This window comes from Cajanus cajan, chromosome 7 (genome assembly GCF_000230855.2).
Source record: "Cajanus cajan strain Asha chromosome 7, NIPB_CcT2T_4, whole genome shotgun sequence".
Lineage (NCBI taxonomy): Eukaryota > Viridiplantae > Streptophyta > Magnoliopsida > Fabales > Fabaceae > Cajanus > Cajanus cajan.
The window spans coordinates 57,134,982-57,147,318 of NC_138523.1; the positions used below are offsets into that span (position 1 = coordinate 57,134,982).

Below are 12,337 nucleotides of genomic sequence, written 5' to 3' on the forward strand. Positions count from 1 at the left end.
TAAAAGTTGAAGCTCGTTGTAGATTTTTTGAATGTGAATTTGATAATGTCTACACATACTTCTACTTTAGTTATTATGTTTGTGTGTTGTTTGGGTTGTTTGATTGAGGTATTTAGGCGATGGTGTAAGGTGAACCTTATTTATTTGTCTTTTGTGGGGCTAGATATAATTTTGAAGATAAGTTGGTTGTCTGCTAACCATGTCCTAATTGATTATGCCAAGGAGTTGATCTTCTCAAATGTTGATGAGAGAAGGAATGATTTATGCTAAACAAGTTGAGGGGTTAAAGAAGGGGGAAGTTGACATTTTTTTGATCATGTCCTTTTTTCATGTAGAGAGTGAATAACATTTTTTTAATAGCAAATATACTTTATTTGTCTCGAGATAAGTATCATGATAAAAAAATAAAAGTCTTAAAATACGTGTAACTTTAATTTTTTAATATAATATTAATTATCACTTTTAAGTATATAGTTTATCATCGTTAAAAAAAACTTAAAATATACTATCATTTAAAGACAGTTGTTCATATTTAATATACACAAATGAATTTATATTAAATTTATAATATTTTTTAAATACAACTTATTATATTTTGAATGAGAGTGCTTTAAGAACTATTCAATGATAACAATTTAAATTAATTTTATTTAGCAGAGTATGCCTTTAGATTTTTTTTCAACATTCTATCTTTTTCAAATTTGTTTTCTTTTAATTTTATATTGAATATTATTTTTAAAATATCAATAATTAAAATTACCTTATATCATAACACAATTTATTTGCTATAATTTCAAAATATAAGTTGTATGTTAAAAAATATTTATTATAATTTAACATTTTAACTTGTAGAATGAATAAGATAATTATTAACTTTTATTACAATTAAAACTTTATAGTAATAGTTGTTTTAGATTTTACAGGATTGAAAATCAAAGACAAATAATAATTGTAATACCAGTTGTAAAATTTATTCATTTTACGTGAATTAAAAATAATATTTATAAAACTTAAAAGGTGAAAAACCAAAAAATGGTTTTACAAAAGTCACCTAGTTTATAAAATAAAAAACATTTAAAATTAACATTGTTTACCTTATGTATGTCGCACACTAAACCAGTAGTGTTTTTGATAAAAATAAAAATAAAAATACTAGCATTTGATATTATAAAAGGAAAAAGATTATTATATATGAATAATATAAAATTGAATTATGTGGATGATTCCCTTTAGGGAAGATATCGAATGAGAATGAGTATGGTTAAAATAAAAATATTGGATTTTAGGTATTGGAAGAAAAAAAGTGGAAGGCTCCATGTCTGCGTTCCTCGCTAGAATCTCATTCTCAGCGTCTCTTTCTTTCCCTGGACCGCGCGAAACACGTCAATCTCATTTCCCTTCAAAACAAAAACGCAGTGTTTGAATCAAACTGGTTTTCCTCCACCACCCTTCTCTATATATACCCCTAAACGCAACGCAACCAAACAATCCCCTCCACCACCACGCTAACCCTATCTAGTATCTATCACCATTCATCCCTCGCCACACGCCTCATAAAGTCTTGTCCTTTCCCCCCTTTTCCGCCACCCATCATGGCCATTCCCTACCCCCATTTCATCGCCACCGCCAAAGCCGCCCTGGACGCCGGCCTCCACGCGCCCTCCTCCTCCGCCATGCTCTCCCAGGACGACCTCAAGAAAATCGCCGCCTACAAGGCCGTCGAGTACGTGGAGTCCGGCATGGTCCTCGGCCTCGGCACCGGCTCCACCGCCCGCCATGCCGTCGACCGCATCGGCGAGCTCCTCCGCCAGGGCAAGCTCAAGGACATCATCGGCATCCCCACCTCCAAGAAGACCCACGAGCAGGCCCTCTCCCTCGGCATCCCCCTCTCCGATCTCGACGCCCACCCCGTCGTCGATCTCGCCATTGACGGCGCCGACGAGGTCGACCCCTTCCTCAACCTCGTCAAGGGTCGCGGTGGCTCCCTCCTTCGGGAAAAGATGGTGGAGGGTGCGTGCAAGAAGTTTGTGGTTATCGTTGATGAGTCCAAGCTCGTTAACTTTTTGGGGGGTAGTGGGTTGGCCATGCCGGTTGAGGTTATTCAGTTTTGTTGGAGTTTCACTGCCGCGAGGCTGCAGAAGCTCTTTCAGGATGCTGGCTGTGTTGCTAAGCTCAGGGTTGGGGAAAAGGATGAACCTTTTGTTACTGACAATGGGAACTATATTGTGGATTTGTATTTCGAGAGGAGTATTGGGGATTTGAAGGCTGCCAGTGATGCCATTTTGCAGCTTGCGGGGGTTGTGGAGCATGGCATGTTTCTCGATATGGCTACTACTGTGATTGTTGCAGGGGAGCTTGGCTTGACGGTGAAGAATAAGTAGGGGTTTTTGGAGAATAATGTAGGGTAAGGGAAGGTGGAGGCTTGACTTGCGGTTCTAACACTTTGTGTGGTATGGTGTATTAGTAGAGGTGGGGAGGGGGGATTTTTAATGAAATCCTTTTGTTACTGAATACAATTGTTGGAGAAAGTTTCTTATTTCTCCGGTAGTTTTGTTTTTCCTTTTAGTTTGAGCAAGCAGAAAAAAATGGAAACTTGTTGGGGAGATGAATATTAGAATATTCATCTCATGCAATGACTGTTGTGTGGTGCTGAATCAATTGTCTGCACAATTTGTTGTTGAATTGACAGTGTTTAACATATTGAATCTATCTAATTCCAATTCATTTTCGCTTTTCCCTTTGATTTGCTATTATTGAATTATATGGATGGTATTTATTGTTTGTTTCTTTTATAGCATGTTTGGATTGGTGCCATGTAGCTTTGTACATGTGGCAGCCTGAAACAAATATTAGTTGCTTCTGCGTCAATCTATTACATTTGCATGTGAATTTTGGCTAAACGTGCTCTTGTAGGTCGTGGACTTAGTTTGAGCAAGCAGAGAAGAATGGAGACTTTTTGGAGGGCTGAATATTAGTATTTTAATTGCATGCAATGGCTGTTGTGTGGTGCTGGATCAGTTGGCTGCACAATTTTCGGTTGGGTTGACAGTGTTTAACATGTCGAATGTAGCTAATTCAAAATTTTCATTGTTTTCCCCTTTGATTTGCTATTATTGAATTGTATGGTTGTTATTTATTGCTTATTTGTTTTATAGCATGTTTGGATTGTTGCCTTGTAGCTTTTTTCACGGGGCAGCCTGAAGCAAACATTAGTTGCTTCCGTGTCAATCTTATACATTTGACTGTAAATTTTGGCTAAACATGCACTTGTAGACCCTGCACCAAACACAGGGTTATGTTAGGTAGAATTGATTTTGAACAACTAAATGTAATTGGGATGTGTGCACGATTTAATTAACTGCAGATTTTATATTGGAACTTGTCACTGTCTGAGGAATTGGTTATCGGTGATAGCCAAGCTATTTTCTCTTTTGATGTTAATGTGTTTCTCAAATTCTCAATTTAGAAATCGTTGTTAGTCTTTTGTATCCATTTAATTGCTTTTTAGACTTGAATAACCTTATTCTGTATTTGAAACCTGACTAGAGGTACTCTTGTTAACAAAAATTCATGTTTTATTTGTCCTTTTTTTTTTCTTCCTTCTAATTTTGCTACTTGCGTAACGGTAACGGTCAATTGTATGGGTTAATGTGTTGAAGAAACCGCTGTTATTCAGTCATTGACTTTCAAAAGGATTGGTTTATGTGTAATGTTATCTACTTATGGCTTTGATATCACATTTGTGACCAGAGTACGTGTGTTAAATAACTAGCAATACTTAAATTTACTGGATGTAATTCTCCAACGAAGGATTTACTTGTTCCTTTACGAGAGAAGCATCGATAGAATGGAAGCTTTTAGTTGGTTTTTGCATACAATAACACTTTCATTATTAGAAACAATAGCACATTGCTTCAATTGCCATGGGTAGCTGAAGTTGAACAATTTTCAACTGCAATGTTGTTGTTTTACCTATGCTACTGTTGTTGATTATGGGTCAGGTGGCTGGGATGCTCAAACCTTTACTTCATTCCTGCTTTTGCTTTCCCTGCAACCTACTTTAATTGATACATTGAGAAGTTAGTTGCAATGCTGGCTTAATTGGATATCTAGATGTTCTTTAGTGTATTTAATTATGTCTATACTTGGGTTCTCTGAAAATTAGTAAGTTTTAATGGTATACTTATAATCAAGTTATCAAGGTTAATCAACTTTTGTTTCTTCATATTAAAAACATGTTAGCTATGATGTTTAATGTGCAACTATATCATTGGAGTACTAGATTGTTCTCAATTATAATTATAACTAGCAAAGGAATGTGTTTTTGCTTGAACACAAAGCTGGTGTTAAATTGAACACTAAATTGATTTGATAGTTTTTATGGGTTTTATGCAAGTGTTATAGCTTCCTGATTCCCTATGGGAAGCTTGTTATGGTTTGGACTTGGTGACCTAGCTTTTACTGGTAGTCAGTTTATTCCCAGTTACAAGTTGAGATTTCCGGGGAGTGTAGCTGATTCTATCTTCAGTGAGCTAGATCATAGGTAAACTATTTCTGTCTTGTTAAGAAGAAATGTTTAGAAATTTGATGTGATATGCACATTAAGGTATGTTTCTTTCATTTTACATGTTCCTGTTTTTTTTTTTTTTTTAATACTGAATAAACTAGGAGGCCGTCTAATTAGTTCTGTGAATATGGTCAGCTTGTAAAATCTCTTGAAACAATAAATGGGTTTAAATACAATTTTCATCTGAATAGTTTACGTCAATTAGGGATTAAAAAAACCAAAGTTTTAAACTATAGGGACCAAAACTATAACCGAGGTTAAACTATAGGGACAACAAATGTATTTATCCCGAGCTGACTTGACTATAATAGCAAGGTGTTTGTAATTCCACATGTCTCTGTCTCTTATATTTTTCTCATCATTTGCAGTCAAGGATGTTTTAAAATGCAAAGTTTTGTGCTTAATATCTATGGGCTGCATGGCTTATTAAATAGCTTAGCAATAAGGTTTTTTGACTGATTAGAGAGCCATATATATCATCTGGAATACTTTGATTATTTAATAATGGATTTTTAGGGGCAACTATTTTTTTCTCCAAATTGTGATTCTATAACAATTGAGGGCGAGCCATGACGCAACGGTAAATTACTCCCAATATCCCTACTATGTGGGAGTCATGTTCGTTTAGTTGTCTTTAAGCGACCAGTGTAGGGATTTCTTTACTATCCGATATAAAAAAAAATGTTGGAGTTGGAGGTGAAGCGTTCAACAAGCACTATTCAAATGTGAATTGTATCTTTTGTTTCCTCTTGGTATATATAATCTTCTGATGACAGTATTTGCTTTACGTGATTTTTAGGCACATGAACTGTGTCTTTAAGGAATGATAATTGTTTAGTTTACCATGTAAATTATGACCCTCTTATCACTACCAAATCCTACAAATTAAGAGTCTCCATCCCAAGACTGCTTTTATATCTTCTATGCTTTTCCTTTTGTAATTGTCTAAAACTTGTACTAAGATACCATACAGTTTTTATGCTTTTGTTCTCAATGATGTTACCTTTCTTGCTGGTTAAGAATTCCAATCCGTACCAGCTGCCTCTCAATACTTTCTATAATTACGTGTTCAATACGGTAACTGATGCATAAGTAATTCTGCACTCCAACCGCAGTTCACAGACTTGCTAGATCAGCAGTGGTCATGGCTGGAACATCCTCCAACATCCCAACTGAGATCAGAAGTGATGAAGGGATTGTTTCAACTGAAGCTTCTTTAGCTTCAGCAGCTAGTTCTCCTGTTACTTCTGCTGCTATCTCTGCAATACAATCACCAACTTCAGCCTCAGTTGCAGGGAAATGCCATATCAGTCATTCGGCTCAAACCAAGAGAAAGTTATTCATGTATGCTGAACCAGACATAGAAGATTATGGCAATTTGCTGAGTACTGGGAAGAAATCAAGAGCAGATGACACATTACTGCACACGTTTAGGAACAGGAGGGGTTTATCAGTCACTGATGTTACCCATACAGAATGGTGTGATATGAAAATGGAGTTTTCTCTTTACTTCAATGAATCCAAGAACAGTGAAAGTAAGCCCCGTGAGAACCAAAAGCAAATTGATTTGGATCCTTTTTATGAAAGAGGAAGGAGGGGCAACGAAGCTATCAAAGCCGGTGTGGATCGACATGTTCAACTTCGACAAGAGGTTCTATCACCAGTGAAAGTGAAGGTAAAGTCACTTGAAGATGATATGGCAGTGAAGCTTGTTAATTTCATAAATGGCGTGAATCAATTGCTCAGTGAAGAATTAACACGTGAGCTTCCAATAGTGAGCTTTGCTTTTGCACAAGGCATATGGATGGTGGGGAAGATCGATGAGGTTCGAATGCCTAAGGAAGAAAGTGGTCATAAACCTATACTGGTTGAAACAAAGACTCGTTTCCACGATACAGTTCCTTCTGAACCTCAGAAAAGAAATGGAAGGATTCAGTTAATGTGTTACAAGTACTTGTGGGACAATTTAGTTGCTCATGCTAATCATGATTTCCCATCCAAACAGTTATTTGATTATTTTGAGTTAAATCCTCAACATGCTCTAAGTGAGGATCTACGAGCTGTATGTGCTGACTTTGAAATCTCGGCACTGACCCTTGAGGATGTGGTGATGTGTTACCAAAATACATGTAAGAAGCTGTCACCTGCCCATGATCAGCTTGTTTTGAAATATGAATCTCAGAAGGATCGGTCAGTGCTGGATGAAGAAAAAGTTAAATATAATGAAGGCTGGATAAAAAGTCAAATCCAGAATTGTCTCGAGTTTTGGCTTGGACAGCGAGAAGCCAGTTATGTTGCTGAGGAAGAGCAATGGAAATGTGGGTTCTGCAATTTTCGTTCTGAGTGTCCTGCATACACTGATACTGAGAGTGAGAGCGGAGAATACTTTTCATTCGATTCCTCGAGTGAGTAGAAAGAAATGTATGTGGTGCTTTGTCAAAAGCAACAAGTCTAAAGCAGACTAGACGTGCCTCGGACAAGTATCGTACAATATAATATAATTTAGAGAATAGATAGTAATGCAAAGTTTAATGCTATAATTTTATGATATCTACCATCAATCAAAATTCTGTACTAATATTCTATATATCTTTTCCAATTTAATTTAAATTTAACTCATGGCTTTTGCATTTATTATATGGAAATTTAAAAGTTAAATAAATTTGTTGTTTGGAGTTATTTTGATTTGTGAATTCTAATTCATCACTTAATAAAGGGTAATCACTTGTGAAGAATATTTTTTTCTTATTATAATTTTTATACAAGGACTTGCAAAAAATAATCTGACTATAATGATGATAGTAGTAATTATGCGGAGCAATCTCATTAAAATTTATATAGCATAAATTTGAATTGTAGCGATAATTGAAGGTTATACGAGGATTTAAATTCGATCTTATTGTTGTTTTAATCTTTCTTATACTAAAACAAAAATTATAATTGAATTGAAATTAGACTAATAAAATATTATTTATTTCAAGTTTTGGTAGCGTTACATTTTAAAGAATTGGGTTAAAAGAAATAATGTATTTGGAAATGATATGTTCAATGTTCAGAGGAGTTTTTTGTTAATTTGGATAACAAGACAATATCTTTTGAAGTGTAAACAGATATACTAAAATGTGGCTATTGTATGAGTTTTTTATTTTTAAAAAAATTGAAAAAGCTAGGAGGCTCTCAAGATTCATTGCTGTGAAGATAATTAAGGACGGCCTACAAATCCCTTGATTCATGAAGTTGAATGAATAAGTTAATTGAGTTTGAATCCAGCAAGGTGTTTGAAATATTTTTCTTTTTATTTTTACTGTAAGGATGGTTTAATGTGGAACACTGTTTGTGCTTTTTATTTGTGTGGTACATGAGTTAGATAGCTTAGCAATGAGGATTTTCGACCAATATTGCATAGCCATACACTCTCTACCGTTGGTTTTTATGGCAATTCCTTTTTCCTACTAGTGACTCAGTAGCAACTAGTGCAGGGTTCTTTATTTATTTCAAGTTGTGTTAACACTATTTGCTTTACTTTATGATAGTTTTGGACATTAGAACCGTGTCCATCGACTCAAGAGAAGGTTGTGCATGACAATGACATAGATATAGAGAGGACTATGGCAATTTCTGAGGAGGAAGAAGAAGCCAAGAGAAGATAACAGCACACTTGGAGCAAGAGAGGCTTGTTTGTCAAGACTGAATAGTGTGAAAGGCAAATGGAGCTTTCTCTTTTCTCTCAAGAACAATGGAGCTATAAAAACTGGTAGAGATCGACACGTTCTGATGGAATCATGCTTTGGAGTGCAAGAGGTGACATACTCAAAGAACCAAGAGGAGTTGGCTAGACATGAAGGTTTGGGCCAGTCAGGGCCCAATGGGCTTGGTGGGCCTAGGGTGCTTCTCACTTGGGCTTGATTGATTATACACCATGTCTAATTGTACTTTCTTAGTATAGGAATCTATTTTCATGTTGGTCTTGTATTTTGACCATAGATTAGGGTTTAGGTGTTTTGGGCTTAATTTTGGGCTTCTTGGGCTTTGGGCTTTTGATACCCAATATTGGGCTCATTCTTCTTCTTATATTTTTTTCTATTCATTGTATTCATTAGACCAATGTATTTCGGTCATTAGAATAGGATTATATGAAGAAAACATTAATAGGAGAATTAGGTTTCATTTAGACATCATTTAAAAGTAATTTGAGTTGAATTTGAGTCACATGGTTTGCATGGGATGGGTCCGGCCATGTGAGCTCCAAATTCACCTCAAATCACTTCCAAATGACACCTAAATGGAGGTAGCATCCGTGTGATTAAGTGAGGTGGCCAAAGTTTGAATTTCAAATTCAAATTTGAAATTCAAACTTGGCACCACTTTTGTTCACTCAAGGTGCCGCCAAGTAGCTCTAGTTTTCTCCTATAAATGCAACTTCCTACAACTTGTAATACACTTTTGAATATATGAGAATTTTCTGAACTTGTTTTCAGCCAAATTCCCTCAAGAGTCACCGAAATCATCCAAGAGAGAAAGCCTTAAGAGAGTGCCTTCAATTCCCTTAGGAAACCTAGCTTCCTACTCTTTGAAGTGTGCAATCCCTTGAGAATTGTGCTTGGATGCTTCCGTCAATGGATTAGAGCTTCTAATCCTCACGTATTCCTCTTCTAAAGGTGTTCAAGTTCTCGGTCCTAGCTCCTTGATTGAAGATCCGTGCATAAGGAGAGCTAAGGAGAAGCTACATCTTCCACTTCTCCTAATCTCTTCCATCAATTTTGGTATCAAGAGCAAGGTTCTTCAAGGAGATAAGTTCTTCTTCTTGTGTCCGTCTTCTTCTTGTGATTTTGTGTTGTTCTTGCTGTTCTTATTGTTTTGTTAGAGTTTCAATTCGGATTTATATGCTTTGTCTCACATTTTGTTCCATAGATCCATTGGTTGATTGTTTTTGAATTTCTTCCTCAATCAACTTGTTTAGGAACTATTTGCTTGTGCTATTTTGATTTTATTTTGAGTCTCTCCATTCTTGTATGTGTCCGTGATTGGACCTCATGCATTGCATTTAGATTTTGGTTTTGAATCTATGTTTTGTCTTAGAAGTTTGTGTTTAATCCTTACATGTTGCCAATTCCTTGAATAACATGTTTAACCTAGTTTTATTTTGATTTTTGTGTCTACATATTGGTCTCGGTCATTGCTCATTTGTGCCTACCTATATGTACTTTTTCTTTACCTTATTGTGTTCATAATTTGCTATTAGTCCTAGCAAGTTTCTTTAGAGTTAGGTTTCTATTATGTTCTTAAGTTTTCAAATCACATTCCATTGAAAATCTTATAAAAATTTTTGTGACTCAAAATTTCAAGTGTAAACCTACTTCTAGTGCACTCTTCTTGTGGATTCAAATTTAAAAAAAAATTAGAGGCTGAAAACAGAGATAAAACAGAGCCTAAAGTGTTCAAAAGATCAAAAAGAAAAGAGTTCAAAAGGAATCCAAATCAAAAACCTAAAGACTAGTGCACTAGTTACTCAAGTTACTTGAAATTTGACCTAATTTTTGGCTGTTTTGTTTTCTCATTTTTCTATAGCTTGGAATCATATAAAATTTGAAACAAAAGGCAAATATACTCTCTGGACTCTTAACTTGAAGATAGAAAAAGAAAGAATTAAAAAAAAAATAGAGAAAGAAAATTAAAAGGAAAAAGCCGAGAGGTATACAAGTTGAAAAACCTACTTGATTCCTTGTTATTGTTTTGGCTACTACTTTTGCTATACTTGTCCAATTGTCTTCAAATTTTTTTTGTTTTGTTCATCTATTCTAGTACCTATCTAGGAACTCTTCTCTCTGAGTGCTAGCTTTTATTTGGAGTCTTAATTTTCAGTTTTACTTGTTGAACCTCTTTGAGTCTTGTCATATACATCTATTACTCTTAATTTTGGTATAAACTTTTCAAATTGTGCTTTTATTGCTTGTCTAGTTTTCTTTCAATAAATTCCTGTGCTGGAAGTGGCCTCAAATCCTTGCTCAAGGATCAAGCATTGCTCAACAAAGATTAGGAAAAGTTTGGACACTAAGACCTAAAAATTTGACCTAATTTAGTGGCCAAAACTTATCCTAAACTTCCTTCACTTGAGTGACCTTTTCCTTCACCTTGTGAGGCAGCCACCCTTAACCTCTTGTTGTGTATCTTTTGCAGGTTCAGTAGCATCCATTTGAAGGATTAGTGGCGGATTAAGACACTTAAACAAGTGTTAGAAAAGTTGAACACAAAACCGCCACTAATTGGTCACCAAAGCCGCCACTTTATTGCTTTTTAGGCTAGTTTAATTTTTGTCAATTCTCTTGTATTTTTAAACCAATTTGTAAAGCTTGGAGGGAGTATTAAGAAGCTGGTCAGGTATATCTACATCCTTGATAGACTCTCACGTGTAGTACTAGTGGAAGTGGCTTGGAAATTTCATATGTTTCAAGCTTCCACTTAGGATATCCGACTAGTTGCTTAACTTGCTTCTTTTTAAGTTTTCTTGTACTTAATTGCTTTACTTTGTTGCCTATAAACGTCTAGAATTGTGTAGTTTTATTTGCTCACGCTTAGTTAAGTGTCAAAAACAAACAAATTTGTGAAAAGCATACAAAATTTTTGTGAAAAGTTTTGGGGAATTGGAAATACCACAAAGGAGTTTAGTGATTTCCACTTGAAAAGGCTTGGTTATTAAGTGGCTCTTTGTAGCTCACCTCCCTTGATAGTGCAACTTGTACACTTAGACTTCCAAGTGCTATTTTCATTCCTAGAAAATACCAAAAACATTTTATAACTTTTTGCATAGCATATAAAATCTTATTGCTTAATCATGAGTCAACATTCTCAAAGTAGTAGTGACTTTGAATCTCCTAAAAGTTTTAAAAGAATTGTCAAGGAGGTTGAGGCACTAAAACTTTGGAAGCATGATGAAATACTTCAAAAACAAAAAGAAAAACTTGAAAAGGAAGTACAAATCATGGCTTTAGAACAAGAGATTCAAAAGATTAAGCAACGAGAAGAAAAACTTTTGAAAAGATTAAATAAAAATAAAAGTCCAAAAGGTTCTTCTAGGAGCTCAACCAAGAGCTCCAATGATTCTCAAAGCCAAGAATATGATGGTAGTTTGAACATGGATGCATACTACCAACCTCATCCTAGGAGAGTCATTAAAGAACACAAAGTGAGGGAATCAAGGGTTGATCTCCCTTACTTTCATGGAAAAGAAGATGTGGATGCCTACTTGGATTGGGAAATGAAAGTGGAGCAAATCTTCACTTGTCACCAAGTAGGTGAAGAAAGAAAAGTTCCCTTGGCCACCTTAGCTTTCCAAGGACAAGCTATGTATTGGTGGACATCCTTAGAGAGAGAGAGAAGACTTCACAATGACCCTCCAATCACTTATTGGAATGAGTTGAGGAGTGCTATGAGAAGAAGGCACATACCTTCTTATTATAGTAGGGAGCTTATGGATAAGCTCCAAAGACTCCAACAAAAGAATATGAGTGTTGAGGAGTATAGACAAAAGATGGAGTTGTATCTCATGAGGGCTGGCATAAGGGAAGAGGAAAGATTGACCATTGCTAGGTTTTTGAGTGGTCTAAATTTTGACATAAGAGATAGAGTTGAGTTACTCCCTTATAGGGACCTTGATGATTTGGTCCAACTTTGTATAAGGGTGGAACAACAAAATTTAAGGAAAAATTCTTTAAAAGGAAAAACTCAAGCTAACTCTTATATCAAGAATGACTACAAGAGGGAGGGTCAATA

At 35.5% G+C, this 12,337-nt stretch overlaps 2 protein-coding genes across 2 annotated transcripts; both read left to right on the plus strand.

Moving 5' to 3' along the window:
* Window positions 1–1,310: 1,310 nt before the first annotated feature.
* On the plus strand, window positions 1,311–2,743 carry RPI2 (ribose-5-phosphate isomerase 2). Its single transcript, XM_020354594.3, has one exon. It carries the CDS (start codon window positions 1,593–1,595, stop codon window positions 2,379–2,381), a length of 789 nt encoding a protein of 262 aa, XP_020210183.1. The 5' UTR covers window positions 1,311–1,592; the 3' UTR covers window positions 2,382–2,743.
* Window positions 2,744–2,890: 147 nt separating this feature from the next.
* Window positions 2,891–7,186, plus strand: LOC109790014 (exonuclease V, chloroplastic). The gene is made up of 2 exons (XM_083060216.1): window positions 2,891–4,543; window positions 5,683–7,186. The coding sequence occupies exon 2, from the start codon at window positions 5,712–5,714 to the stop codon at window positions 6,978–6,980; it is 1,269 nt and encodes a 422-aa protein (XP_082916342.1). The 5' UTR covers window positions 2,891–4,543; window positions 5,683–5,711; the 3' UTR covers window positions 6,981–7,186.
* The last annotated feature ends 5,151 nt before the right edge of the window (window positions 7,187–12,337 follow it).